The 27,138-nt window shown below is 50.3% G+C and overlaps 1 protein-coding gene across 9 annotated transcripts in view; it reads right to left on the bottom strand.

Annotated features, from left to right (window-relative positions):
* Nucleotides 1-311: 311 nt before the first annotated feature.
* Nucleotides 312-27,138, bottom strand: part of Septin8 (septin 8) — a 28,069-nt gene continuing 1,242 nt past the window's right edge. The window contains exons 2-10 of one of the 9 annotated variants that reach the window (XM_040748625.1): nucleotides 15,696-15,816; nucleotides 14,131-14,326; nucleotides 13,632-13,812; nucleotides 12,669-12,830; nucleotides 12,114-12,210; nucleotides 11,521-11,689; nucleotides 11,205-11,337; nucleotides 10,900-11,090; nucleotides 312-1,622 (exon numbers count right to left, since the gene is read on the bottom strand). In XM_040748625.1, coding sequence (XP_040604559.1) covers nucleotides 1,457-1,622; nucleotides 10,900-11,090; nucleotides 11,205-11,337; nucleotides 11,521-11,689; nucleotides 12,114-12,210; nucleotides 12,669-12,830; nucleotides 13,632-13,812; nucleotides 14,131-14,326; nucleotides 15,696-15,816 — 1,416 coding nt within the window. In that variant the 3' untranslated portion in view covers nucleotides 312-1,456. Of the gene's footprint in view, nucleotides 1,623-5,021; nucleotides 8,022-8,041; nucleotides 8,204-9,431; nucleotides 9,752-10,895; nucleotides 11,091-11,204; nucleotides 11,338-11,520; nucleotides 11,690-12,113; nucleotides 12,211-12,668; nucleotides 12,831-13,631; nucleotides 13,819-14,130; nucleotides 14,327-15,695; nucleotides 15,817-27,138 lie in introns of those variants that run through there. The other 8 variants (XM_040748624.1, XM_040748623.1, XM_040748628.1 and 5 more) reach the window with 8 other exon arrangements.

The following is a 27,138-nucleotide window of genomic DNA, read 5'->3' as shown; positions in this document are numbered from 1 at the left end:
TTTCTCCATGTAGCCACACCAGGACTGGGAGGAGTGGGCAAACCCCACAGACCCTAGGAAACTTGGGGTGAGGTCTTGCCCTGACCCCAGATGGCCCAGCCTGGGCAGCACCTCTGAGTCTGCGCTGGCAGGCAGTGGGGGCTTGAGACCTTTCGCAAAGGGAGTCCATGTGATGTGCATTAGAAGTCACCACTTCCTAGTGATGGTTTGGTTTTTTTTCCAGAAGTATGTTCATGCCAGGCCACTAGAAGGCAAATCCACTCAGTTTGTGGATGCCCCAGTCCCCATGGATAAGAAAACAAAAGCTACTGTGATATGACACAGGGCTTTGGCCCCTTTTATTTTCTTTTTACAGTCAATTCCACACGTAAAAGACTTCATAGAGCATCGTGGCTCTCGCTGTACCTGGGGTGAGCTGCGGAGGAAGGACTGGCTGCTCTGGACAGACTTCACTAGGACCTCCACATGGGAACATTGCTGGGCTTCTTATTATAATAAGCAGGAGTTGATAGAGTCTCCCTGAGACTCATCTGTGCCTTGGGAACAGCTGTTTACAACACAGAACAGGCAAGGCACAGGCGTGCAACACGTCCTTGCAGGTGCACCACGGCGAGGTGATCCACAAAGGCTCACGACATACAGAAGAGTGAAAAGAGTTATCTTTATAGATCTTTATATCCCACACCATTCCACCAGACTCTCATGTCTAAAGGACACAGAAGTCACTTGACAAAGACATTTGGACGGCACTATTATGGTCAGTTTCTCTCTTAAATACACACTGCAAAAATATTTTAACTTTCCATTCTATGAATATTGTATATAAATATCTGTCTGCCTTTGCTATACTTTACACACATTCACTTAGCTGTCTTTATTCACCTACACACAATCCTTATTGAGGCGTTAGACCGTACTGATCTGGCACTTAAAAAAAAATATCAGACACCGACACCGGTTCGTGTTAGTTTTAGTTGGGGGGATGGAGGCCATCCTTCAGGATGTGCTTCTGTTAGTAAGGCAAAATTATGCAAATGAGGAAATGGCATGGCGTTTTGGTCTGTTACAAAGCGTGAAGGTTAAATCACTAAGGGCAGTTTCATTACGGAAAACTGCTGACAAGGTTGCGGGTTTCTCCTCAAGTCAAGCGGTTCCAGATAACTTCCCTGCTCCCTTTAGCTTGAACAGTAGGTTCACATTTCTCAGAATCCACACATGGCCATCTATACGCTTAAGCCTCAGAGTGGCCATGTCACACATCAGACTATCTGGGAACGAAAAGAATTGGGCCACCCCGATGCTCCCTGATGGAAATTGAAAGCGTTTGCACTTTTGGTTATTGATATGTGAAAACTAGGGGGAGAGGGTGGGACTCTGTTCTAACATTGAAAACCATGGTCTCCAGTTCCACGCCCTGACGGTCCTGAGCTGGCCCCCGTGTAGCAGAACCGCTGCCTCAGAGGAATCCTTCCCTCCACGTCGCATCCCTGACCAGGCAGCTGCAGCACTGTAAGGCGGGCCACCAGCTGCTGCAGTTCAAGGGTTCCACATTGGTTTTGGTCATCATCACCTTAGAGTTGGAGAGGCTCATGCCCGACTGCTGTGCTCCTATATCTGATCTGCTAAAGAAAGCACAGGTAGACATCAACTTGGTCCTTCTGGCTGACATGCTCTGTGCTGAAAGGGGCACCCGTGGCCCTTCTTGTTCTTTTGGGGGTTCCAGAAGATGCACTGAGTACGACAGCTATGGCAAGAGTCTGACTGTAGTCCATGCTTTCTGTATGTGGTTATGCTCTGTGTTCCCCAGGATGGCAAACCTTGAACCCATGGGGAAGGTTTTTTGGCAATGAGGAACAAGAATACAGGAGTTTGATGGCCAAGGTGGGGAATGGGCAGAGAGAGGACCTGAGTGCTTAAATTGAGTGTGTGGTGACAGGCATAGGGTGGGCGCCGTGTCAGCAGCCCTCAGGACAGATTAGGGTGGGATGGTAGATTAGTGATAATTACTGAGGTTGGAGATGAAGGTTCCTAGGATGGTAGAATTAATGCTATGAAGTAGGGTACTTATACGGTGCTCAAAGTGCCTCGTGATCATCTTGGCACTCGACTGCCTGTTCCTGTGTCTGATGGCTGGTACCACTCTGTGCTGACACCCGTCAGTGCTGAGCAGTACCCTGGCTGCAAGGTGCTTGTGAAGCCACACCAGAGAAATCTGTGGTTACCCTCCTAGACCAATTCTGTTTCACCTCCCAGTCAGTCTCCCTGTTACCACCCTGAGACCCCCCCCACCCAGGACCCGTGAACTCTTTGGCTTTAACTGTCTCATAATGAGACTGGGAGAAAGTTCTAGAACCACTGGGGAAGCTCCTCTGCTCTCAGAAGAAAGTTATATCAGGAGCAGAAGAGGTAAGGCACCCTGAAGCTGTGACCTTGCCAGGAACCAGGAAGCCAGGGAGAAGACTGCACTCTAACTTTTCCTTCCTCAGCTGGCTGGCTCTGTCCCTCTGAGCTGGAGTAAGAGCCAGCGTGAGTCCTCCTCCACCTGAAGGATGGGACTCCTCCTGGGGTGTTTTCAGAGACAGAGTCTCACTATGTGGTCAGGGCTGCCTCAGAACTCACAAGAGCTCCACCTGCCTCTGCACCCCCAGTGCTAGGATTAAAGGTGTGTGCCACCACGGCCTGCTCCTCACAGACCAATTCTTGCTGTTCTATATGCCAGGCTTGGTGGGGTCCTTCCGGTTTCTTAGACGTCTCGCAAACATGAGAGCAGCACTCCAGTCCCAGCCACCCCGCTTCCTCTCTAGACCTGCTATGTGCTGGCGATTTCCCTGGTGGACTCTGAAGCCCCACAGTTCCCTCACGCAGAGGACTTCACACTAAGGATGCTTCTGTGACACGTATGAAGAGGATGCAGAGTCCTGTGCTGCTGGCTGGGTGTGAGTCCAGGCTGCCCTGCCTGCCATGATGCCAGGAGGCGACCTGCACGGATGACAGGGAAGAAGCCAGCTGCCTCTCTGAAGCTGTGCTACTGTCAAACCATTCTCAATACTGTGGAGCCAAGTTGGCCAAGATGCTAGTTGCATCTGTGTCAGTCCCCAAACTGGGGACTTGAATGTCTAGGCCATAAATCTAGAGGTGATCCATGAAGCTTTGTCACCATGAGAGACAATTTTATTATGAGCTAAGCCATGGGATAGGGGTGGGTCTGTTGCCAGATGCTCACTGTGTAGTCAGGGACCAGACTGGCCATTGTGAGGCCAGAGTACCATTTTAGCTTTTTGTTAGTTTTGCTTATTGGAGTTCCCCTCCACACACATTTATCTGTGTATTATGTGGAGATCAGAGGAAAATTTGTGGGAGTTCGTTCTCTCTTTCCACTACATGGTCTTGGGGAATCAAACTCAAGTTGGCAGGACTAGCAGCAAGCATCTTTACCTGGTAAGTCATTTTACCACCTCCCGTTTTTTCCAGTCCAAATTGCAGCCCAGGCTAACCTCAAACCTAAAATCTTCCTACTTCAGCCTTTGGAGTGCTGGGATCACAGGCACATGGCACCATACCTGGGTGTTGGAGGTTTCAGTAAAAATACACTTGGAATGGATTTCGGTGCTGCGGAAGACCTACTTTCCATTAATAGAACTCTTGCTCATCTCTTACTAGAGTCACATATACCTGAAACCCTGTCCTCTGGGTCCTGTCAATAACTGTCCTCCAGGTAGGTCCTGAGAAGACCAGGGGAAAATGGGGATAAGGGTAGGGAGCTGACAGTGGCCAGAAACCTGACATTCAGACATCTCCAGTTAACTACAGCTGACTGGCCTCTTGCTGTTTCCATCCAGAGGCCGATATGTGTAAGTAGACGCTGTGGTTGGCATAGGAGTTCATCTCAAGGGCTCACACCAGTGTGGGTACTCTGTGGCATGCATAGCACCTGGGTCTATCAACCAGGTGGCTCTAGCTATAAAATGTCCCTGTTGATTCTATTCTCAAGCTCATGGAGAAAGAAGGAAGCCCCGAGAGTATCATATCAGAATGAGGAGGTGACTTACTGCCTGTGTGTCTACAAATGAAATTACTCTTCTTGGTGGTGAATGCTTCCACTGCCAATGGACCACTGTGCATTGTTAAAGACTGCATCAGGGGCCTGGGGTCTGCTCTTCGTTGTCTTTTGTTTTGTTTTTAACTAGGAAATTACCTCACCTCAACACACAATGGGAATCCCTATGATTGGATAATATGAACACAATCCATCTTCCTTCTGTCCCCACCTGGAAGGGCCAGGGGCTAGTGAAGGACTGAAGCCAGAGGAACTGGAGATGGAGAAAGACCAGAGGTAGCTAGTTCTTTTCAACCACCAGCCCACCCTTCCTTCCAAACATTTCCGTCTCCCAAGGCGTCCCACCTCCACAAAACCATCTCAGGCCCACATCCCACGCCGTCACACGATACTTTAACAGTGACCACATTTCCACTCTTCTCCTGCGATCCTGATGGGATGTCAAGCTTTAGCTCAGAAACTAAGGACGCAGATAACCCATATTCAAACTGTAGTTCTTCCAGTTGCTTGCTGTGTGGCCTTAGGTAATTATGAACCCTCTCTGACTTCCCCCATAAAATGGGGTCAGAAATAGTGTCTAGTCACAGGACGGTGAGGACTAGAGATGTTAGAGCATGTCATTACAAGAGCTGAGAACACATAAGTGTTAGCTGTTTCAAGCCAAGCATCCTCAGTAAAGATGGAAACTCCTTGAGGGCAGGGTATGCCTTCTCTCAGTCTTGGACCCTACAACTCCTCAAAAGCCACAGACTGCAGATTCTCCTTCCTGTGACTCCTTCGTACCACAAGCACATAGGTGCCTGCATCAGGATTCACTAGGAAATGGAATTTTTTTCAAGAGATCTGTCCCCACAAAGGTCACAGCAGAAGCAGGCTGTATTTTGCCACAGCTACAGAATATTAATATGCTCAAGAAACTTGAATCAGAAAAGCTACTGCCCAAAAATGACACGGTAAAAAAAACTCAAAATAAATGCAAAATTTAATGAAAACAAATGAGTACAAAGTGGGAGGAAAGGAACAGAAACAAGTCGATGGATAGAGGAGTAAATGGATTAACAACTGAAGTGGTTTTAGAAATGCATGGTAACATAACAGACAAGCAAATAGGCTTTCCTGGGTCTCTTACCCAGTATGAGCCCCAGACAAGGGGAGTACACACACACACACACACACACACACACACACACACACACACACACACACACACACACACACACACATATACAGGGTCAGTGTGCACACAATCACAAAATGCCTGGATTCAGGCCACCCAGTATGAGGGAGAACACACTTCTTGGTTGGCCTGGGATACATCTGCTTGATGGCTGTTGACTTGGGTTTCTTTTCTTAGTGCTGGGGAGAAAACTTAGTTCCCAGTCATGCTAGGCAAGTTCTCTAGCAATGAGTCACATGCCCAGCATTTTTAAAAAATTTGACACACTAAGTGGCCCAAGTTGGCTTTGAACTTTTGATTCTCTTGCCTCAGCCTCCTGAGGGCCTAGGGATTTGGCATGATTACTAACAATCTTTTTTCTACCAAAAATCCAGGTTTGAACCACAATTTACATGGTGATTATACCACAACACAAAATGACTAAAGGAAAACGTAACAGCAAATGTCAACATGATCCTATGACAGTCCCCATGAAGCCAACAAATGACAGGGAAGAAAGAGTAAATCACAGGTGTACATGGGGATCACATCCCCAAAGGGGCAAGTTTCCCATTTTTCTTGCACATCAAGGATTAACTTAACCTCAGCTACAGATAACTAAATTCTACACAGCAGGAGAAAAGCTTGCCATGGCTGACCGGATCCATGGGGGGGCAACTTAGACCCTAGAAAGTACAAGTCAGGTCTCCCCAGGGATGCCAAAAGGTGGGCACTGAACGTAACAGCCTTCCAGTATGCCCACATTGTGGCTGGTGAGCTGCAGGAGATAACGGTAGAATTTGCAGGCTCCAGAGTCCAGCATGGAGCCAGCAATCCTATTTTATACAACCAGTAGACCTGTTGGGTTATCCTAATCTCTAAATATATTGGCTAGGAGAGGCCGCTCTGAAGGTCAGGCGTGGACCTGAGTGAATACACCTCCAGATACACAGTTTCCCTAAGAGGAGCCACTGGCCTGCAGCTCACCTCTGCCTCAGACACCAAAGCCCCACATCAGTTCAGCCATGACCAGAGGCAGACGAGCTGTGAAGCTCTCAAGGCTTCCAAGGCCTAGACTGAATTTTATATTCTTTTGCTTAAAACAGTCTTGGTAAATAGTTGAGTCCAGCCTGGCAGCCAGGATCCACCCTGGACATGGAGGATTTTTCCTCAGAGCATCAACAAACACTATTCTGCTGTGTGTGGCCTCTCACAGGTCCAAGCAGCCTAAGTGGACTCACAATAACCTTCCCCTTCAGCTCACTCTGGATGGACCATCATCTTAGAAAGACAGAAGAAGCCAGACTGGTCCTGGACGAACAGAAGCAGGCCTGGCGGAAAGGGGGAAATGGCGGTGGGAGGGAAATGGGGGTGTAAAATCAGTGTGGTCCCCTCGGGTTCTCACTGGGTCATCAGCTCCTCAGGATGAAGTCTATCTTTCTGGGGAGCCTGGTGTCCAGCCTTGTCCTGCACCAACACTAAGGACATTAGTTTTCACCCATTTTCAACTCTGAGGCTTGCAAACCATCGGGAGCAGAGCAGACTAGATTTTGTCAGTACTTTTCTTGTTTTTATTTTTGAGACACAGTCTCACGTAAGCCAAGCTGGCTTCTCTCTCACTATGTAACTGAGGCCAGTCTCTGGCTTCCTACCTCACTATGTGACTGAGGCCAGTCTCTGGCTTCCTACTTCCCAAGCACTGGCGTTACAGGCCTGCACCATCACACCTGGAAGAGACTTTTAAGTGTCTACCTGGAAACTATAGCTGGAGGGGAAGCTCTTAGCCGCTAGGCTTTTGTTTTGTTTTTTCTTCTTCCTACCCCCATCTCAAATTGCCCTAATACTTGGGACACCTTTATTTCCTTGCCTCAGCCAGGAAAGAAGTAACAATGACCTTGACATGACAGCCTTCTCCCCACTGAGCACACTGTCGGGAGCAGGCAGCTTATTTGGAGTCAAACACTTAACACACGCGCACTTGGTCCCTGTCACCGGTAGCACCTCTAGGGCAGAGAGAGACAAGGGCTTTGGGCTGCTGTTCCATTTACATTCACAGTAAAAAGGCTGGGTGTGGCCTTGTTCGGGGTCCACTTCAGTCTGTAAAGAAGTCCCAAACACTGCCAGAATAGGAACTTTATTTCCCACCTCTCCCTATTTGTCATAGGGGTGCTTTCTATGTCAGAAGGTTTAGAAGTCTTTTTAGTTAAAAAAAAAAAAAAAAGATCAGGTAATCTGTGTTACTTATGAAAATAATGGGAAAGATAGATATTATTTGTCTTTACACTGGTGCCAAATAAAAATTAAAAGTGTTTCAAAGTTATTAAAATTAAGCTCTAGGTTAGAAAAATTAAAATGAAGGGGAAACAGGCCAATTCTGCAGCATGTATATACCAGACCACAGGCCACGCCTAGGCACCACATGAGTCGCTGGCTTGACGATGAACAATCAGGCCAGCATCACTGGCTGGGGCCATCTCTAGACTGGCACATAACTGCTCCGTCAAGGGATAGTGACACTGTAAATGGAAGACCAGCCACCGGCTCTGGAAAAAATAAACCTTGTCAGTTTCGGATTCCAGCATTCATGGCTTTGACACGCTTGCATAGAGAGGGAAAGCTGGCCAGGCCCAGGCAGCCTGGAGCCAGCAGGTAGGGACAAGGCAAGGCTGTAAACACTGGAGTCTGTACCGGCTCCCAGTCCATCCTCACACCATGTTATGGGAGAAGGGTCACAAGGTGTAACTCAAGCAACTTAACACATGAAAGTCTAAAGTCCGCTCTTGACATGTAAGTCTGTGCGTGCTTTAACTGAAAAATAAAAATAAAACAAACAAAACAAAAACAGACACATTAAAAGATACGCACACCAAATCAAACAGAAACAAAAGACAGCAAGGTGAACACGGGAAAGGGCAGTCAGTTTGGCATTTGTGATGAGCAAAGCAGGGAACTTGCTTCATTTTGTGGCGTCCCGGGCTGAGGGTCAAAATCTGATTGGGAAGTAATTTCGCAAAAATTGATTAAAATTTAAAGAAAGAATACAAACCAACTAAAGCCATTTAACTAAATGGCCATGAAAAAATCCACTTCCCAAATGCATGACTGGCCCACCCTATCCCACTGGACCAGTGCAAGAGGAGATGAGGACCCCTGAACCCCAATTATAGCTCCACAGGTACAGTGTCCTCTCCCCCAGGGTCAAATCGGCTGAAGCTCTCTAGTGTAATCCCCGAATATTCCAGGAGACCAGATAGCTGGGACAGGCCTCTACTGAGAGCTGTGTCTATCTTTACAGTGGGGTTCTACCCTCAACCGCCCTGTAGTCTCTCCTCTCTCCTCTCCTCTCCTCTCCTCTCCTCTCCTCCTCTCCTCCTCTCCTTTGAGTCAGGGCCCTTGCTATGTAGCCCAGGCTAGTCAAGCAACTCATTATATATAGCTCAGATTGACCTCAAAGTTAAAAGCAAGCCTCCTGCATTTGCCTCCCCAGTGCTGGGAACATGGGCATATGCTACCACACCTAACTGGCCCTGGGGCTTCTCCCATTTTCTTCTAACCTCTACTCCCACGAGATTGCCTAGGCCACAGCACCAGGAAGCAGGGCACAGTCACTTTGAGTATACAGACTCTGTCCCTCTCACAAGGGGGCACATTTCTGAGATGCCAACTTAAAGCCCACACTGGTTGCACCTCAACCTCCACACTCAAAACCAAGGGCTGGGCATGGGACCAGGGCTGAAAGCAACTATAAATTCTCCTGGTTGGGGGGAGCTGGGCCTGGAGTCCTCTGGGAATAGGCATCTGAGGTGAGCTGTCAGACATCAGGATGGGGGAAGACTATAGGAAGGGGAAACACCTGTCCCAAAGCAGAGAGCAAACCTTGGGAACCACAATGTGCATCTATTCCTAGGTGCTTTGTCTGCCCCAGAGAGAAGCACTTTTAAGTTTGAGGCAGGAGAGTAAGAGAGAGTGTCTGTGTGAGTGTGTGTGTGTGTGTGTGTGTGTGTGTGCATGCATGTGTCTGTGTTTGCCCATCGGTGAATGTCATCTAGGGGTGAGGCAGGACATAGTCGAGTTTATGCATCAAGATGTATCCCAGGGTGACAGCTAACAGTCCACTGTGTGGGCCTGACCACTAGACTCCATGACCCCAAGAACAGAAGGCCCGGGTACATGTTTCCTTACACAATACAAGGTAAAACAGGAGCTCGGGAACGAGGGTCAGAATGGATGCTTGCTTATTTTTTGGGTTGGCAAGAAAACAATGAGACCAAATATAATTCAAGGGCCAGGGAAACCCAGCCTTGTTCACTACCACAGCAGTGAAGAGGCCCCAGATGCTGAGGCGGACGGGAACACCATGGTATGATGGGGCCTGAGTCTCTGGATGAAGCAGAGTGGGAGACTGAGGGCCACTGGAGACAGGGTATCAGACTCCAGATAAAATGTGGGAAAGGGCTGTGGAGAGCACCGATATGGTCGGGGATGCAGACCAGTGGTAGAGAACTTAGCCAGCATGTGCAAGGCCCTGGGTTCAATTCCTAGAACCACAAAAATAAACAATAAACAGTGGGGTTTTGTTTGTTTGTTTTAAAGAAGGCAAAGAAGAGGAGGAGGCAGCAGGGTGGAAGGAGGAGTAAGCAAAGCTAACGCTAAGGAAACATGGCGAGGAACTCTTCTGTGTCCATTAAGGTGACACATTTAAAAGAGCCTCCTTGCCATCTGCCATTCTCTACTCTACAGAAACTGCTCCAGCCCCTACAAGGGGAGCAGCCCTACTCCCTGGCACAGCCCTGGAGCCCTGCAGGGAGCTGCCATGCTTTCACCGCTGCAGGCCTTCCAAAGTAGCTGTGTAGAGATGACAGTCTTGGGCAGTGCTGACTGGCCTGCCATTATGAGTCCCTGCTGTTATGTGTCATCATCGACCAGCTAATATGAGTTCCACAACCCCTGCCCCAGAGGCCTCGGGGGACATGTGTCACAGCTGCTCAGGTTCTTTTGGAATCTGTCAGGAAATGAGGACAGTCCCATATGCATCCCTCGCCTGGCCTGACAGACTTGTCCCGGTCTCCTGTGGTTACACCTGCGTGGCTGTTCCTGGCTACTTGGCTGTCCATGTGACCCAGCTCCTTCCCTACTACAGCAGTGAAGAGGCCCCAGATACTGAGGATGCTGTGGGGGATGAGGGAGGAGAGGGAGAGAGAGATCAGAGAGAGATCAAAGGGGAGGGGTGAGTGTAGGGTGCGGGGGCTGGATGGAGAGTAAACAGCTGAGAGAGAGAGAGAGACAGAGAGACAGAGAGACAGAGACAGACAGACAGAGAGAGGAGAGAGAGAGACAGACAGAAAGAGAGAGAGACAGAGACAGAGAGACAGAGAGAGAGAGAGAGAGAGGGAGAGGGAGAGAGAGAGACAGAGACAGAGAGGAGAGAGAGAGACAGAGAGAGAAGAGAGACAGAGAGAGAGAGAGAGACAGAGACAGAGAGAGACAGAGAGGAGAGAGAGAGACAGAGACAGAGACATAGAGAGAGAGAGAGGGTGAGGACGGAGAAAGACCACTACAAGAGCAAGAAGGAGGTGCACGGGAAGAGAGCAAGTGAGGAGTGGTGGCCCAGAGGGCTGGGAAGCAGAGGGCAGAGATGACTGAGTCCAGGGTAAGGAGACAGCCCAGGGAGGGAGACGCCACTTACTTCTTCTTGTCCTTGTCTTTCCGCAAGGGCTGCTGGGAAGTGGCGTGCACGGCCTGGGACTGCAGGGCCTCCATGGCCGCCTTCCTGCAGTTGAAGGCGTTGGTCTCCTCCTCCAGCTCCCTGCGCTTCTCCTCCACCTTGCGCTTCTCCTCCTGGTGGATTCGCTTCAGGTGCTCAAACTTCTCGTGGAGCTGGGGAGGGGAGGAGGGAGGCACCTGGGTATGGGCGGTGTAGGCCCCCCAGCTCCACCTCCGCCAGCCTACCCCCACACTTCCTCTCCACAGCCCCCTGGGCCTGGCACGCACCTCCCGTTCCTTCTCCTTCAACTCTAGCTCTGTCTCCTTCACTTTGTTGACGAACATCTGCCTCATCTCTTCCTCCTTCCTCTGTAGCTCGCTCAGGAACTCCTTCCTCTTGGCCTCGTACGTTTCTTGGAGGCTGTGGAGACCCAAAGGAGAGGCCACAGGTAGAACTGAGGGCATGGGAGCAATGGAGTCAGGTAGAAGCCGGGGTAAGAGGATGCGGGGCTCCCACCAGCCTCTGCCTTCGGGCTCACAAGGCCTGAGAGAGCAAGTGCTGGCGTGACAGGAGAGGCTGAGGCAGCACAGTGCAGGCTATCACCTGAAGGGCTGGCTGTCACCGTCACTGTCCTGGAAGCCCATCTCTTCCAACTTGCAGCGTCGGTAGAGCTCGTAGTGTCGACTGTGAGTCTGCTCCCGCAGGTCCTCCATGTTCACCCGAATCAACATCTCCCGCAGCTTCACGAAGTCGCAGTGATTCTCATTCTCCACTGAAAGCGGGGGGGCGTGAGAGGCATGAGGCAGGCAGGCAGATAGGTGGGGGAATGGCTGGGTGGTAGTTGGGTGCCTTGGTGGCTCCAAAGCCTCATGAGGCAAGTGTTCAGATCAGCAGGGGAAAGAAAGGTAAGACAATGGTTAGGGGGCCTTGGTGGTTCTACAGAGCAAAGCACACATGCAGATGGCTGGGGTACAGCAGGAAAGTGGCTGGATGCGTCATGGTCCCGCAGCATGCAGCAGGCATGGAGACGGGCAGAGGCACAGCAGGAGAGTGGCCAGGTGCCTCAGGGAGTTCCAGAGTGAGGTGAACATGAAGATGGGCAGCGGGGTAGCAGGACAGTGGTTAGGGCCTCCACTGGCAGGACAAGAGGAGACTGAGTTGAGGCCCCAGCTGGGGATGTGCCGCCCCACACTCACCCTGCACCACTCCCCAAGGGTACTGCCGTGCTCGAACCAGCTTGTTGCCCACCTTCACCTCCTCTGTGCTGCCCACCACAGCAAAAGGCAGGTGTGCCTGAAAGGGGACCCAGGTATATATGAGAGCACTGTGCGGGAAGGAGGGGACAGACTCTCACCACCCCTGTACCCCAGGGAGGCTCTGGGCTCAAGGCTCGCTTTCCATCTGTTCTAGACTCCTGCCTGGGTTTCCCTGCCTGTGGGGTGTTCTTCTCAAGGGCCAGTAGAGCTCACTGACAGGACCATGCATGTATTTGCTCCTTCAAGCATCATTTTCCCACCCTTAGTCTAGAACCTGTGACTCAGATCTAGTGGATCCTTAGTGTAAACCAATATCCAAATCCTCTAGTCTGGTGCTCCCAGAATTCAGACCGGGGAGGTGTGGAACGCCCACCCACCCTATGCTGGAGACAGGAAGGATAACATTCTTGGAAGCTGAGTCCCCAGGGGCTGTCTTAGACTGGTGTCTCCAAGCCCTCTGGCTCTGGAGCCCTGAGGCCTTTGTCCAAAACTCACATTCATGACTGCATTGATCTCTGCAACAGCCTCATCGTCCGTGGGAAACTGGTAGATCTGCACTCCATTGCTGACCAGCTCACCCATGATCTTGATCTTGAACTTGTGGAGCTCGCTCTTGGAGATGGTGTCAGCCTTGGCAATGATGGGAATTATGTTCACCTGTGAAGGTCAGGGGAGGAGGCAGAGGGTTGGTTGGCTATTCTGAGTAATAGTCACTGACCATGGACAAGTCCTAAGAGTGGGAAAGCAGTGGCTCCAGGAAGCAGTCACAGTCCAAACCCAGCCATCTGTGGCCACTGTGATATCCGGAACCCCAGGCACATTCAACTTGGACCCAGGATACTCTGAAGGTCCTAATTGGCTTGGGGTCTGACAGAAACAGTAGTGGGGACTAAGCTACCCACTAAGTAAGTAAAATGACCCAGGAGTAGCTGCTATGGAAAAGTGCTTGAACTCTCCCAGGCCAAGGTTACCCCATTTTTCATGGTGACAATTAACTCCAGAGATGGAAAGGCAGTCACAAAGGCTGAGAGATAACTAAGGAGGGCACATGTCCTCCAGGACCCCAACTCTTCCTGACATCCTATGAAACTTTCCTCTACCCTCATTCACAATCCAACTCTGAGTCATTCTGCTCTCCTAGTGGGCTCAGAAGAGAACCAAGGGGAAGCCATGTCAGACAGGAAAGAAATGTTGGGGGAAACAAGAGATTAAGAGGCTGGGATGGAAGCAGGACACTCTGGGCAGAGAGTCAGCAGGAGAGGTTGGTTACAAGGAAATAAAAACAAGCAAGGCTCCAAATGAGAAGGCAGTTGCTGAGAACAGGGCTCTGAAAAGCTCAGCGAGGGCCATGTGAACAGCCAGAGAGGACCACGCTGACCACAGAATAGCCAACTGCAGTCACCACACCCCCTTCCAGAGGTGGAAGGCAGAGGTCAGATGACAAGGAGGGGCACATACCTTGCTATCTAGTTTCTTCATGGTCACCAGATCCAAGGACTTCAGGGAGTGCCCGGTGGGAGTGATAAAGTAGAGGCAAACATGGATTCTCGTGTCATGGTAGTCAAAGAGGGAACGGCGGATCTTCAATTCTTCCTGTAGGTAGTTTTCAAACTGCGCGTCGATGTAGTCAACTATGGGCCTGTAACTACAGACAGCTTCATCACCTGGGAGGCAGACACCAGAGCCCAAGCCAGGCTATCCCCACTCTCCTCCCTGGGAACAGCTTTGCCCTATCTGGTATAGAAGCAGACTGGCCCCTTCTCCTATACCCTCCTAGAGGAAGAACTGCTCTGTCAACGGCCCAAGACCTCAGTCCTTGCCCAGCAGCCTTCCCAGGTCACCTTAGAGCCGTATGTACGGGGCAGTGTGAGGCAGAAAGCGCTTGGGAAGTTTCAGGATGGGGGTCAACCAGTTCAGAGTGGACAAGGGTAGTTGGAGCTCCCTTCCCGCCTCTTGCCTGTCATCCTTATTGATCTGGTCCCCAAAGCCCACAGCATCCACGATGGTCAGTTTGAGATGAACGTTACTCTCTTGGAGGTCATAGGTCTGAGGCCGCAGGCGTACACTCTCCTCATGATGACTGGCTTCCTCCGTCTCAAAGGTCGTGTTGAAGAGAGTGTTCATTAGTGTGGACTTGCCGATCCCAGTCTCCCCTGGTGAGTGGGGACAGCAGGGAGAAGTGAATATCAAAGGCTGGAACCAGGGCTACCTGGCTAGACGAGGTGAGGTTCAAAGCTTCAGAATGAGACAGGGGAAGGAAGCCACCTACTGCCCCATCCTTGGTGGCCTCTGGAAAGTGTGGGGGCTTGAGCTGCTGCTCATTTTTAGAGTACTTGCGTGGCATGTATAAGGTTCTAGGGTTCCATCCCAACCCCAACAAAGGTCTGTGAAAAGGCTGGGTGGGGGGATGGTAGAGGCACTCACTGCCAACCTAGCAACCCGTTTAATCCCTGGGACCCACATGGTAGGAGGGGAGAAGTGACTCCAAGCTGTCCCCTGACTTCCACTGTCATGGGCCCCCTCAAGTAAAATGAATAAATTTTTAAAGGGGAGGGGGAAGGGAAAGGAAAAGAAAAGAAAACAATATTCAGAAGAAAGAGTCATAAAGGAAGCCTTTGATGTAAGACATGGCTATGCAGGGCATGTGACATTTCCCCAGGGAGTGGGAAAAAGGCAGTACCAGGCTATGGAGACGCCACTGTAGGCTGGTTTCAAAGGAACCTAGTCATAAAACACACACAGCCTGTTCTGAGCATCACCCGTCTTAGGTCAAGGTGGTCATGGGTCCACAGGAGCAGGACCTGAAACCACCAGGAGCTGTAGCCTGAGCAGCTTCAGCTTCCTGTGGTCTCCTTCCCAAGGGATACCTGCAGAGGGCCCTGCACAGTCTTTGTGCCTCTGGGAGTCCTAGGCCTTGGACACATGGAGCCTCCCCGGTCAGGTTGTGTTTGTTCCAAAGCGTACTAGAGCTTTACATTGTGATCTGGTGATAAAGCAGGGTCTCATTCATCACTGTATCCTTGTCACATAGTAAGAAGAGAACTTTTTAAAGATTTATTTTTATTTCTATGTGTATGTATGTGTGAATACCTATGGGAAGCGAGAAAGAAGGTGTCCGGTCCCCTGGAACTTGAGCTACAAGTAGTTGTAGCCATCTGACATCGCCCGGAGCTGGGAGCAGATGCCCCATCCTCTGGAAGAGCTTAAGCACTGAGCCATCTCTCAGCCCTGTGCTTTTTTTAAATAAATGAATGAACTAGTGACTGTGGAATTTCTATGATAAACACCCACTGTTTAGGCAGCACTTTCATGGACCCACTTCTGTTTCCTCTTTGTGGTGACTCTGAGTCAGGTCCTGGCTCTAATCCTGTTCTTGATCCTTGCAGAGGCAAGGCCAAAGCCTGAACCCAAGATCTCCCTTTTCTTGGGAACCCTCCACCCCAGCCTGAGAGGTACCAGCACAGCAGAGCACCATCTCTAAGAAGTCTCTCCTATCCCCGCCCCGACCAGGCCACCACTTACCCACACAAAGAATATTGAAGCTGAAACCCTGTGTGACTGACTTGCTGACCAGCTGATCAGGGAGGCTGTCAAACCCCACATGGCCGCCCAGGGACAGGCTCCGAGGCTCAGGCTCTGCGTTCTGCCAAGAAAAGCACAGCGAGACAGTGAGCCCCCCGAGGGAAGATATGTCTGTGTCAAACCAGCCCTGACGCTGGTGCCTGAGTTCTCAGCACCACCCAGGACACACCTTGAAGTTATCAGGGTTCCAACTCCATGCCACACTCCCAGAGAGGGTCCCTGAGTCCCCCCTCACTTTAGAGGCCAGCTGGTCTTGAACTTGCTATCCCACTGCCTCAGTCTCCAAAGTGTTTAAGATGATGAGTGTGTGCCACCCCACCCGGTTCCCTGGATCTTTTCATTAAACAGAGTCTCATGTAGTCCAAGATAACCTTAACTTGCTACATAGTCAAGAATAATACTCAGTTTTCAATTTCTGCTTCCACTGCCTGTGTGCTGACATTACAGGCATGCACTCCATGCCAGGTTTAAGTGGTGCTAGGTCCCCAAGTGTTATGAATGTTAGGCAGAAACTCTGCCAATTGAGCTAGATCCCCAACCCTTCCCTGGATCTTCAAAAGCCCAAAAGGCACAGGTTGGAGTGTATATTCCATGCAGCCAATTCGGAGGAAGGTGGAAATGCTGCTGCTCCCTCATTGGCCCTTTCCCGGCCCTCCCTATCAGGCTGGGCTGGTGGTCCTCCACAACCACTTTCCACTGCGTATGTATCATACACAGAGTCCCTGCAGGAACCTGGCTGGAAGAGCCAAGACTCCTGAAGATGGACCCAGGTCTAGGGCTCAGGGGAGGAGTCTGCTTCCTCCTCAGTGGTAGTCTCTGGAGACCTCAGGATCTGGAGGGGTCTCCAAGCCTACCCTAGCAATTACTATTTAGAATGAGGATTCTGGGAGAGAAAGTTGAAGCCTGACCTCAGCAGAAAAGTGGGCATCAGTCCCCACTGAAGTTGGTCTATAGCACTGTAAGAGAGACAATACGGTCTGAAGAGACAGTCAAGGCTGGACTCAACTCTGTGCGGACAATTTCTCTGGCTTCCCTGGGAGTGGGAGTGAGATACCACCCAAGGGCAGGTTTGCAGTCCACAGAGCTCCATGTTGGGCAGAATCATACCTTCCTTCCTCTGTGCCCATGCCCTAACCACCACCAGAAGGTACACAGGAGTCTCTCCTGTCTACAGCTCCACAGTGGAGCTCCAAGCAGTGTCACAGCAACCCCTTTTGAAAATGTGGGCACAGTACTGTGGGCAAAGGAGTCAGGGGTAGGCGGGAGACCCTGAGGCGTCCGCTACACAAGAGCCTCCTCAGCACCTAGACACCTGAGGCTTCCGCTACACAAGAGCCTCCTCAGCACCTAGACATCAGCTCTCTGCAGCCACGCTTGGCCCGTACCTCTTGCCTGTCTGGCTTCTGGCACAAAAATCCAACCTGCCTTACGATACTGGCACCTGTCCCATCATGCCTAAATATGCCTATAAGTAGCCTAGATCTTACGTGACTCTTCTACCTATTACAAACAAGCCAGGTTTGCCCTAAACCTGTTTTCAAGGACTCTTGGTGGAGACTATTTTTCACAATGACCCTTCCTTCCTATCACCATCCCCAGGGCATCATGGCCCAATTTACCCATTCACAAGTCCCCTAGGGGCTGCAAATGTAACCTGACAAAGGCACCACCAGGGGGCTTTCTTTCCCAGATGCCCTCATCAGAAACAATACATAGAGTCTCCCCTGCCACCACCCCTTTGCCTGGCATTCAGGTATTCCTCACAGGCTCAATTCCATTCCATTCCAGCCCCCCCCCCTCTCTCTCTCTGTGTGTGTTTGGGGGGGGTGTTGTTGTTTTGTTTTGAGACAGGCCCAAGCTGGCTTTGAACTTGTGCCAAGAATGACTTTGAGTTTCTAATTCTCATGCCACTACCTCCCCAGTACTGGAATCACAAGCATTTGCTGCCATACCTAGTTTTATGCAGGACATGTAGGTGAGCAAACTACCGTGAGCCAGGCCTATGCCACATATTTTGTTAATGAATTATTTAGTGGGGTAGGGGTGGGTTCACACATGTACAATGCTCCTGTAGGGGTAAAAGGACAGCTTGTCCGGTCTCTAATTCCTCAGTGTAGAATCTAATTCCAGGGATTGAACTTAGGTCGTCACCCTTGACAGCAAGCACCTTCACCCACTGAGCCATTCATTTCTCAGCCCCCAAGTCTCCCTTTTAAGCTCAGCAGGTTCCCTGAACTCCTGGGCTCTCAGGGCTCTCTGCATTTTTGCTGGCACCTGACCTTAGCTCGCCCCTACACAGCACATCAGACCCTCCCAGACAGCGTCCTGTTTCCTGGCACCAACCCTTAACATTTTAGGCATCCAGGTTCTCCACCTCTTCTCCCCACTTCAGGAAGCTCTGCACAGGCTGGGAGAAGCCGCCTGTGTTCCCTATGCTTTCCACCCTTGCCTGCCACGACACCATCTTCAACCGCTACCTCATTGGAGGTGCCACCTGCCCACCTTACCTGGGACTTCATTATTCAGTCTTCCTTCCTGCTTGTGACAGCCTGAGGATCAAATGCAGGACAGAACAGTCTGGAGCTTATTTTTAGGTGGAACTGAAAATCTCCAAAGTTGAGGGCATGTTGTGCTTGCCAAGGAGGCTGCATATTTATTCATGCTCTCCTTCCAAGGGTGACACAATCAAGATGCAATCCAACATCTTGAAGTCTGCCTCCAAAACTGACCAAGTCAGCTGTGTCTGGAAACCACACCACCCACAAACACACCACCCACACACACACACACATACACATACATGCATATATACGCCACACTACACACACACATACCTCACATGCATACATATACACACATACTCCACAGCAAAACACTTGCAGAAGAAGGAGGAGGAGAGAGAGAGAGAGGAAAGAGAGAGGGAAAGAATGGGCCAGCCTATGCCTCACTGACATTTCTGGGCTCCACAGGCTAAAGAGCACTGAGGACAGCACCAGTCCACCTACCAGGCTTAGCAGCCATGCCTCCTCTCCCCTTACACAGTGTGGCTTTCTCTATGACGTGTGAAGGATGAGGAGGTCATCACCCCCAAGTTATTGCCCAGGCTGCACTGTGCCCAGGGGCATCAGGGACCTGAGTGGACGTCCATCTCTGGTGTACCTACACACAGAATAAGGGCTACTGCCTTAACAGAGACAGCGTCCTTCCCTGTCCTCAGGAAACTGATGTGACCTTCTGGCTTTACTGAGGGATGACTCTCACTAATGCCACTCTTCCTGATCACACATTTGCCATCAATAACTCATGACCCAAAGTGTCCTACTTACTGCAAACTGTCACCCTCCCCTCAGATGTTCGCTAAGCTGAGCAGTCATAGGAAGAACTAGCAATAACCAGTGTCCCCTACATGATGGATGCAGTCACCAGGACTCAGACAGAATACCAGGTCTCCAGCTGGGGAACAATCAGCACAACGCAGAGCCAAGTGGCTCGGGGAGCCTTTGTGACTACCCTGTGGAGCTAGCCTAGGACTAAAGCCCTCTCAGAAAGGGCAGCAGGGCCAAGAAAACAGCAGAGCAGTTAGGGAGCTCCTTCTGCCCTACCTCTGGACACTTGGCTACGCGTGTGGCATACACCTCTAAGCCCTGTGACTGCTATTAAGAGGAGGCAAGGAAGGCCAAGGCGTCTGAGCTTGCAGCCTCAAAGAGGAATGGAGCTCACAAACAATCTGTCGTTTGTTAAGAATAACCTGGGGGGGGGGGGGGACGTGCGGGCGATAGTGGTGCACAACTTTACTCCCAGCACTCGGGAGACGGAGGCAGGCGAATCTCTGTGAGTTCGAGGCCAGCCTGGTCTACAGAGCAAGTTCTAACAGAAAAACCCTGTCTCAAAACAAACAAACAAAGAAACAAAGAACTACCTTGTGGGACTGGAGAGATGGTTCAAAGGTCCAGAGGACCTGAGTTCAATTCCCAGCCACCACATGGTGGCTCACAACCATCTCTAATGAGATCTGGTGCCCTCCTCTAGCATGCAGGCATACATAATAAATAAATAAATCTAATAAGTAAATACATTTAAAAAACCGCCTGTGTAAACTAAACCAAAACAGCTACAGTCTCTCACTTAATGTTTCCCACCTGGGATGGCTAGCAGAGCAAGCCCTTACTTAGCCAAAGCACTCTGCTCTGTATCGGAAGGCTCCCAATCCATCCCAGTCATCACTGGACACATTTGCTGTGCAGCAGGCAGTGGGACAGTCAGCAGTGAGGTGGGGCCACCACATCCGTGACCCCAGGCTTGTTCTTAAACTCAAGTGCCACGAAGGTCAGGGTGGCACTGTAAATGGACAAAGGGTGGATATAGCAATGCTGATGACCACCACAGTTACAGCTACCATTTATAAGTTCCATCCCACTCACTCCACACGGCAGCCCCGTGAGGACCACAGGGGCACAGTGAGGTGGCCATTTACAAGATCAGGATCAGAATGGAGACAATGTGACTGGGAACTCACATTTCTGGTCACATTACTCTGTTGCCTCCTGACAGCAGCTGACATGGTCAAGTGTAGAATCCTTCAGGAAGAGGTGGAAATGGCAGAGCCCATGCTCAGATGTGGCCCAGGGTGGCCACAGGTCTGCGTTTCCAGTCAACTGTGGAGATGCATTGTCTACTATTTAGAAATCTGATTCTTTCACCCCCTCTCCCAAGAGATCCAAGCAGGGCACAGCAACCTATGTGCAATCCCAACCTCAGAGAGGCTAAGGCAGGAGGATCAGGAGTTCAAAGCTAGTCTGAACTACATAGAGAGACCCTGTCTCAAAGCATAACTACAAAACATAAGCAATGGTGGCACGTGCCATTAGCAAATGAGGTTAGGGCAGGAGGACCATGACTCCTAGGCCAGCCTGGACTGCCTAGGGTTAGGGATGTAGCTCAGTGGTAAAGCACTTGTCTAACCGCCTGTAAGACCCCAAGTTCTATCCCTATTAGCTCCCCAAGCAAAACAAGGTGAAAAGAAAACAAGAAGTGTATACCATTAATAGAAGTCAGGTATGGGGGAACACACCTGTACTCTCAGCACTGGGATGCAAAAGACAGAGAATCAGGAATTCAAGGCCATCCTCAGGTATTTAGCAAGCTTGAGGACAGCCCGGGCTACATGTGATTATGTCTCAAAAAGAAAGAATCTGAAAAGGAAAGAGGAAATAAAAACAAAAGAATAAAAGGAAGTAAATACTGGGCCAAACATGGTATTTTGGCATTTTAGAGAATGGATCTAGGGCAAAGACATTACTGCACAAGCTAGTCTTGTAGGATAACCTGGGGAATGATGTGTCCACTCCATTCTGGCGGCATGGAGGCTGTGGAAGACAGTTCCATGAGGATGAGCCTTTAGATTGACAGGCCCTAGACAAGCACAGAGCTTGCTGACTCGGGCCCTTTTCACATCCAGCAAGCTAGGGTGCTCATTAGGGGCTCTAAACATCTTCAAAGGGGCCCCTGGGCAGAGAGAGAGAGAGACAGAGAGAGAGAGAGAGAGACAGAGACAGAGACAGAGACAGAGACAGAGAGATAGAGAAACAGAGAGACAGAGAGAGAGAGAGACAGAGAGACAGAGAGAGAGAGAGAGAAACAGAGAGACAGAGAGAGAGAGAGACAGAGAGACAGAGAGAGGAGATCTGCACACAATAAGAAACTCCATGGGCCAAGATCCTCTCTTTAATCACTAACAAGCTCCTGGATCCTGAGCCAAGCCCCAGATTTCTACATCATCCTTTCTTTGGCACAGCAGAGAAAACAACCTAACTAAGAGATGCAGTCCTGCATGCCCTGCCATCCAGAACAAAGTAGAGGAACCTGTTTACTATACAGCTCAGTGGGTAACTGGGACATCCTCTCCTGGTCCAGACGGCTGTCTGAACCCTCACGATCGGCCCTTATTGACAGACATGAAGAACTGCCCATTTCACCAGGAGTTAAAGTGGCATCTAGGGAGAAATCAGGCCTTGGAGTTTGTCCCCACACAAAAGCAGACGATACTGAGACTGTAAATCATCAGCTCAAGTATCCGTACTAACAAGACTGGCGAAGCTGCAGATGCATGAAAAACCCCAAGCCCAGGGCGGGGGGGGTGTGCTGGAGAGATGGCTCAGAGGTTAAGAGCACTGACTGCTCTTCCAAAGGACCTGTGTTCAATTCCCAGCACCCACATGGCAGCTCACAACTGTCTATAACTCTGGTCCCAGAGGATCCAGCACCCTCACACAGACATACATATAGACAAAACATCAATGCACATAAACTAATTAATTAAAAAAAAAAGAACCCTGGTGGCGCACGCCTTTAATCCCAGCACTCGGGAGGCAGAGGCAGGCCGATCTCTGTGAGTTCCAGTCCAGCCTGGTCTACAAAGTGAGTTCCAGGACAGCCTCCAAAGCTACAGAGAAACCCTGTCTTGAAAAACCAAAAAAAAAAAAAAAAAAAAAAGAATCCCAGTTTTTGTTTTTTTGTTGGGAGGGTATCAGAGTAGATATTCAATCGAAGAAATGTGGTTCCTGAATCCTGGATCAAGCATAGTTCCCTAATGCCAGGTCTTTGACAGACTTCTCTAGTGCCTTGGTCTCTGAACACATCTGTTCCCTGGCTCCTGTACCAGCATCCGCTGGCCTCCTAGGCTATCTTAGGATTTAAAATTCAAAGTCTTTGCCCTCTTGTTCCTCTCAAGGCATCTTCGGGTACACCCTGCCAGTTAGACAGGAAGCCCACCCCCAGGAGCACACTAGCCCTGGCTGAGGAAGAAGATCCCAAGCAATGGACCCAGGACACTGAGCCTTCTCCTCCCAAGTAGCCTGGGCCTTAAAAATAGCCAGAGCAGAGGCCTCTGGCCAGAACTGTGGTGTTATAAGCACAACTGTCCTTGAGCCCAAGAGGAATCCTAGGAATTTTCCCAGGAAAGGCTTAGGCTCTGATCCCAGGATTCCAAGCAAACTTCTAAACCCAGGTCAGAGGTTACGGGAAATAACTAAAAGGTTGTATGTGGGAGGGCAAAGATGGAGAAGGTGTCATCCTGGACCTACAGAGAACAGAAGCAGGACACACTGTCCTCAATCCACAGGACACCTGGGTGGGCAGCAGTGTCTCTCTTCTACAGTAGCAACTGAACACCTGGGAGAAGATTCAGCCCCAGATCAACCTTCATAGTAGCACCGTGGTGGCCCACAGGGTTAACAGTGGGGAGGCGGCTGCTGGGCCACCAGTCACTCTCACTAGACCAGTCAGTCATTCCCCACCCTCCTGTAGGAAGACCTGGAACTTGGTAGCATAACTATCCCCTACTCCTACCCCCATTCTCCCTAGGCCCCAGTACTTGGTTTTCTATCCAAGATACTTTTCTCCCTCTTCCTACAGTCAAGCTGAAGCTCATCAACTGATGGTTCAATCCATAGTTCTATCAAAACCAGATTTCCAAGAAACCAAAAAGAAAAAAGCACAGTTCCTGGGCCCATGCCTGTCCCCACCACCCACAAGGCCTGGGATAGACACATTCTTAGGCTTTGATGTGCTGCAGGGAGGAAGAGGAAATGTCCCATCTTCCCAAAGCACATATGGGGCGCTCTGCTGATGAAGGTATAGCAGCCCCAGTTCCCCACCTGGCTGGAGACTCTAGAGGCAGCCACCACTATTTGCCAATAGGGAAAGCCACAAAGTGGTCCAACCTCACTCAAAGGAGAAGGCTCCGTTTCCTCATAAACGAAACACCAGCCTTTGAATGGAGAATGCGGGTTCCAAAATGTCCCTGCCTTATTTACCTCCGCATGGATAGTGATGCTGTCAAGAACCAGAGGGGTGCTCTTGCACCAATATGGCCAAAGGGGGCTGTGTAGACACAGCTATGCATCTCTGTTGCCCATCCACCCCAGCAGCAGGCAGAGAGTCAGTTTTATCCCTGTGGAGAGAATTCTGGGTCCAGGCCCACTGAAGCCAAGGTTCTGGGAGGCCCATACCCAAAAGGTCCCACAGAGAACAGCCAGACAGCATGGCTAGAGATGGATGGACTCTTACTTCTCTTCCTCTGGCTCTGTCCCTCTAACTTGGCTCTGTCACAATACCTACTACGTACCCGGAAGCTACTAATCCAAGAATAACCAATTTGCCCCCAGGCAAACGGGGCAACTGTAGTTATTACCAAGAAGCTCCCTGCCCTGTCCAGCTAGGCTTCCCCCACAGGAAGCTCTGAGGATTCGAAAACTCCTATAGAAGCTAATAGAGAACACCCCAGCCCCCGAACAGGGCATTTTGATTCTGGGAGACATCCCCAAGCAGACGTGTCTCCCTCCTACCTAACAGCCCCACGTCTGGCTGTCCACAAAGTTAGTGCACAGTAGAATACAGCTATCTGGTAGTCCCAAGACCCTACAGGGAGCACAGAAGTAGGAAATTGAAGAGGCCCTGAGAGACACCTGGAGGCCAGTCAGTCCTTGCTTCTTTGCTCTGTCATCCTGCAGCTGGGACATGGCCCCAAGGAAGCTGGGTTTCAGCCATAAAGGCATCTGGGATAGTTACTGTCCCAAACACACACCACTACCTAGTTCATCCTAGGGCTCAAAAGTCCATCAGCTCAAGGAGCCATCAGATGGAAGCTAGCAGCTGGGTATTGGGCCCATCTTTGACTGACCAAAATTGGCTTCCTCACCCAACCTCAACCTGCTGACATCAGAAGACATGAGCTCAAAACATCCATTGCCCGCACCCCCCCACACCCTGCCATCCAAAGCTTTAGGACATGCCCTAAGTGCTCCCCCTCCACCTGCCCTCCCTCCTCTATGGTACTGTGGTCAGTCAGTCTGTTCTTGCCATCCTCTCTCTTCCTGCCCCAAGCAGTCCATAGTTAAATGCTCCCTTGGGTCATCAACACCTTCTCACCAGACTCATACCTCTGATCTATCCCATAAGGTCTCAGTAAGGTTGGTTCCCTAGTATGGTAAATAGGGAAGGAGGGATAGGGCAACCCCACCTCCTAGAGAAGGGTGTAGGATTTGACTTTGCCTGACGCATTCGCATGTGACCCCTCAACGTTAGCCAGTGGGAGTTAGCTACACAGGTATCTTCTGTTCTGCTATCTATCGTTCCTGCCCAGAAAGGCCTGGCATGGCTACTGGTCATTTACACAGGTTACGGAGATCCCAGGCACAGGGGCCTTGCGCCACATTTGGGTGAGAAGGCTGCCTCCCACATCCCTAGCTTTAGAGGACAAAATAGGCACTCCTTGGATAGCATGCTTGTTGGGGAAGTGTCAAGATTACAAGGGTGACAACGGATGTAACAGATGGTGCCGAGGATAAAGAGGAGATGGGGGGGGGTAAGCGACTGGCTGGGAAGAATGCCAAGTATGAGGCAGCCTCACGTTTCTTTCCTCTCCCCCGCACATCTTCATTTGCCTGGGACCTACCGGGTCCCTCACCTAGGAGTCTGAACCTTGCTCCATCAGAGGCAGACAGGAGAGTCATATGAGCAGCTGGTCAGGATAGGAGGGGAGTGAGCCTCAGAGTCAGAGACCAAGAAGCAAGAGTGTGGCAGGAGTCTGACTACCCAGGGAGAGCAAGGGATGACAGAACCTGCTGAGAGCTGCCCCCACACACCTACGCAACAGCCATCAACCTAAGCTGGAGCTGGCCAAGGCTGAGCAGGACCCAGTCAGAGGTCAAAGATGTGGGGCCAGCAAGATGGCTGTGGGTGAGGGCACCTGCTGTCACATCTGACAGCCTGAATTCCATTCCCAGGACCCATATGGTGAAAGAGAGACTCTCAAAGTTGTCCTCCAACCTCCACTTGCACACCATACACACACACATAGGCACACATAACAAGTAAAATATAATAAAGACAGGCCTATGGTGCGCACAGCATGCTGGAAGAGTGGGTCAAGATACCAACAGATCTCCAGCACAAAGTACATCACTCAGAGTTCAGTTTTTCTTTTAGGCAGCACTGGGGATTGAACCCAGGGCTTCCTACACAAGTTCAGTAAGTTCTCCACCCCTGAGCTATAGCCCAAACCCTTCTGTGTGATCTGTAGGCTCCAGACTAAGACAGTTTTCAGGTCCTCAAGGGTTGCTCTGACCATCTTTGCACAAGCCAGAGGGGCAGTGGCTACCTGCCACAGCACCACCAAAATTTGCAGCTGAAAAAATATCCAAACATGTCTCCAATAATCCAAAGACTACAGTTAACCTTCAAAAAATTCCTTAAGGACTCAGTATGGTTATGCACAAGATAAGGGAGGAAATTACCTTCCCAGGATGACAAGAAAGGGAGGAAAAAGACCAGACTTCTAAATTCCAGCCAAACTCCACCCAGTATCTCCACCCAAATTCAATCCCATACAAATCCTCCCAGGAGGCTGATGGCCCAGAGTGCAGAGGGCGGGGAAGGCATCCATCCCTCTATAGTAACCATCACACTAAGCAAGGTCCCAGAATTCCAGCACTACAGCTGCACTGAGCCTGTCCCCTCCCTGTGTTCTGGTGCCCTGTGGGGATAATGTGAAGACTTCCCACAGAAATGATCCAAAAGCAAGCAGAGTCAGGTCCTCCCAAGCTCAGCTATACAGTGTAGACACTCAGCTGACCCTCTGACGACCATCTCTGGCCACACAGTGACCAACGGAGGCACAACCAGGCACATACATCCCACTGCCATCGCACACACGGGGTTTACTGAGTCCTTATCATGGACCTGACAAACCTCAAGCACCTCACCTGCATTCCTTCACAGAAGCCACACAGCTCTGTGAGGGAGACGACATTTCCTCCTGCTGCATAGATGAGAACACAGAGTGTTTGCCAGAGGTCCCATGACCAACAAGTAGCATTTCAAGGAATCCTCTCAGCCACTGGTTCCAGTTGCTCTACACACACTCTCATCTGTGCAAGATCAACTGTTAGACAAGCCTCTGACCTCAAAGCAAACCCAGACATAACCTTCCGGTCAGCTAGGCACAGAAAATGTGGCATGCAGACACACACACACACACACACACACACACACACACATCTCTCGGTCTCCATCGACTCAGCAGGTTTATAAGAACTCGGCTATTTTCCTGGAGTACATAAATTCCATCATTTTACAGCCATGGGAGTGAAGTGGATCTTGGTTTGGCCCAGCCTCTGCAGATTCCGAATGTAGTCAAACTTACTTAACAGACACACAGTCCCCCCTCCCCAAGGGGCACAGAACACACTAGTCTACACATTATGAAACCAAGAGCTCCTGTGTTATTATGCATAGTCCCAAAGACCAACAAATGTATTTTCAGATTAAAGAAATTTGCATATATAAATTCAGATGACAATATTTATAGCATAATTACATAAGT

This window comes from Mesocricetus auratus, unplaced genomic scaffold (assembly GCF_017639785.1).
Source record: "Mesocricetus auratus isolate SY011 unplaced genomic scaffold, BCM_Maur_2.0 Super-Scaffold_100007, whole genome shotgun sequence".
NCBI lineage: Eukaryota > Metazoa > Chordata > Mammalia > Rodentia > Cricetidae > Mesocricetus > Mesocricetus auratus.
The sequence above is the reverse complement of the archived record's forward strand: the minus strand, read 5'-3'. Positions and strand labels throughout refer to the sequence as shown.